This window comes from Salvelinus sp. IW2-2015, linkage group LG31 (assembly GCF_002910315.2).
Source record: "Salvelinus sp. IW2-2015 linkage group LG31, ASM291031v2, whole genome shotgun sequence".
Classification (NCBI taxonomy): domain Eukaryota; kingdom Metazoa; phylum Chordata; class Actinopteri; order Salmoniformes; family Salmonidae; genus Salvelinus; species Salvelinus sp. IW2-2015.
In genome coordinates this window covers 18,493,288-18,496,341 of record NC_036870.1, presented here as the reverse complement: position 1 = coordinate 18,496,341, position 3,054 = coordinate 18,493,288, and the positions used below count along the sequence as shown (strand labels likewise).

General features: G+C 46.8%; 1 protein-coding gene across 1 annotated transcript in view; it reads left to right on the top strand.

Annotated features, from left to right (window-relative positions):
- Positions 1 to 3,054, top strand: part of LOC111955520 (thrombospondin type-1 domain-containing protein 7A-like) — an 89,646-nt gene that overhangs the window by 71,138 nt on the left and 15,454 nt on the right. Inside the window, 2 exon segments of the mRNA XM_070436378.1 lie at positions 689 to 863; positions 2,681 to 2,854. Of these exon segments, the coding sequence (XP_070292479.1) occupies positions 689 to 863; positions 2,681 to 2,854 (349 nt within the window).

Below are 3,054 nucleotides of genomic sequence, written 5' to 3'. Positions count from 1 at the left end.
CTCTTTCTCTGTCTGCGCCTCTTTCTCTATCTGCGCCTCTTTCTCTGTCTGCGCCTCTTTCTCTATCTGCGCCTCTTTCTCTGTCTGCGCCTCTTTATCTATCTGCGCCTCTTTCTCTGTCTGCGCCTCTTTCTCTGTCTGCGCCTCTTTCTCTGTCTGTGCCTCTTTCTCCTTCTTTCCCTCTTATTTGCCAGGAGCATCTATATTTTTGACAGACGCACTGTATTCTGTATTGCAGACTGAGGGAATGTTGACACTCCTTTGTTCTGGGCTGTTTTCTCCTGCTGCTGGGGTTTCTGACAGCAGACAGTAGCTCATTAGCAGCCTACAGCACAATGCTAGAGAAGCTATTTCTGACAAATCAAAGATCAATGCCATGGCCTTGACAGACACTGAAACTCTGAACTGTAACAGTTGGATGTTATCTACACAGCATACCAGCTCTGTGTGAATGTATATATGTAAGGGACGTGGTTCAGTGAACCAAGCTCACGTGGTAGGTAACCTTGCCTGAGACCTGAAGACCTGTGTTAGCTTCCCAAGCTAATGCCTATGCTTTAGCTCAGAGGGCTAACACATTCTCGTGGCGCAAACCCGAGTCATTAAACTAAATGGCAATCTGTGACACAAAATTAAATATCTATGGAGGTGTATTTTAACCTGTATTTTCTCTCTGTTTATCGTCTAGGGTGCGAGGTGCGGAGAAGGGCTGCGGTTCCGTAACGTGTCTTGCTTTGTGTCGGACGGGTCTGGCCAGGAAGAGGGCAGCCTGGTGGATGATGAGCTGTGTGGAAACCTGGAGCCCTCGGTAGACGGAGACAAACGGGTCACCCTGGAAGAACCCTGCACCTCGCCCTGTCCAGGTAACTAACTTACCTTGGCCTGCAATGACTGATGAAACAGAGTCCTGGACAGTGGACCCGGTCCCTAGATAAGAGGCAGCCAAGATCTGACCTGGAAAAACACCTGACCCTATGGTCAGTAAAGATTCACCTTTGAGCATTCTTCTAATCTACTATGTAGATAGTTCAATGTGTAACATTAATGGTGTTTCGTAGATTTTTCTAGCTTTAACTGGTCGAGAAAGCCCTTTGTCCTTCAACGTTATTTACTAACTATGCAGAAACATTTTGCTGTTCCTTTTAGGCTGACCTGAGTTCACTACTGCCATTAAATCACATTTATCAGCAGATGTGCTAAGATACATGTATATGGTCCTAGCTGTGATATATTCCAGCCCAGCTCTTTCATAGCATGAATCTGTTAGGAGCAGTGTCCTGTGACACTGACTGTAGGCACTGAGGACTGGATGTTTAGATGCTCAGAGGCTGTGCTAGTGAGCCCACCAACGCCTGAATCCAACAAGCTAGTAAAGTCAGTATTCTCAAATCTGATTATATAATTACATGATTTCTTCTTTCTCTGAATATAAACCTTTCGACGTCATACATTTCAGAGGGAAAGGGAAAAAAGCGGATCTGAAAATGACTAGTGAGAATTTTTACAGTTCCATATTTCCTTTTTTGCCAAAGCCTGTCAATGACATATCCAACGTCCCATTTTGACAGCTCCAGTGTAGCAGAAGTAGAGCGTTATGACACCAGCTCATACAGCAGAAAATTGTGTGTGTGTGTGTGTGTGTGTGTGTGTGTGTGTGTGTGTGTGTGTGTGTGTGTGTGTGTGTGTGTGTGGAGGGGTTTGGTGTGTGTGTGTGTGTGTGTGTGTGTGTGTGTGTGTGTGTGTGTGTGTGTGTGTGTGTGTGTGTGTGTGTGTCCAGAGTGATGCTTTTGGTAGTTGTGGACATGTGTAGTCAAAGTCATCTTTGTAGCCTAATTCCCTACTATTCTACCGTTCATTGCCCTCATTCATATCACACAAACCCTCTGCCTGTGGCCTACTAAATTACATATCTACATAGCCAGCCATAATCTCCAGTGGTTTAGCTCAGGCAGCTATCAGACAGGTACTTCATCCAGGTGTCCACTCCTTCTCCACATGAAACCCCACCAGGCATTACCTCTCCCCCCCTCCTCTGCCTCATCACACCCAAGCCTCCCCCTGCCTGATTGTATCCCAGTCCATGGCCCCACCATGCCTGAAACCTGACACAGACAGCAGACAGGTGATAAGACAGGTGATAATCGTAAGGAGGATTAGGCCTCCTTGGACCTGACGGCTTTATGACTAATTAGTATTTAGATGTGTGCTCACTTCCTCTCTGTCACTACAACAGGATGAATGAATGAATTGCTCTGATCTATTCTTATGGGAAATGGCCTGTTTTCTGAGAACACCCTGATTCAAGGTAGATTAGTGGATGATGAAAAATGTGATCTGGCTCTGTTGGGGAAGTATTTGAGAACATTGATCTTCTAAACGTTATCAGGGGCAGGGTTTATTAATCCTCTTTAACAAAAAGAGAATTCTCTGAGGAAATCTGAAAAGTCTGCCTGGTGACAATCAGTGTGGAAATAGGATGACATCCAAACCAAATTCAAGTTTCCCATTATAATTGTGTCGTGCCAGTGCCAGGAATGTTGTGATAGGACCAGGATAGACTCTGAAGCCATATTTTTGGTTAGGTTACATGGTTAACAGTAACGTCTCATATAGTACTGTAAGTTTTCAACTGTGTACAGCTAAATGTGTTGTAAGTTATGTACTGTGTGTTTCTGTACAGGTGACTGCTACCTGACTGACTGGACAGTGTGGAGCCCGTGCCAGCTGAGCTGTGTCAGTGGAGATGACCTGGGTTTCGGCTCAGTGCAGGTCAGATCCAGAGCCGTGCTGGCCCAGGAGCCAGAGAACCTACTGCAGTGTCCAGAACAGGAGTGGGAAGCCCGGCCCTGCACTGGTCAGTCTATACCCGCACGCACGCACGCCCGCATGCACGCACGCACGCACGCACGCACGCACACACACACACACACACACACACACGTGTGTTGTGTGTGTGCGTGCTGTGCGTGCGTGCGTGTGTGTATAGACTGACCAGTGCAGGGCCGGGCTTCCCACTTCCTGTTCTGCATGAAGGGACCAAATGGCACATTTGTG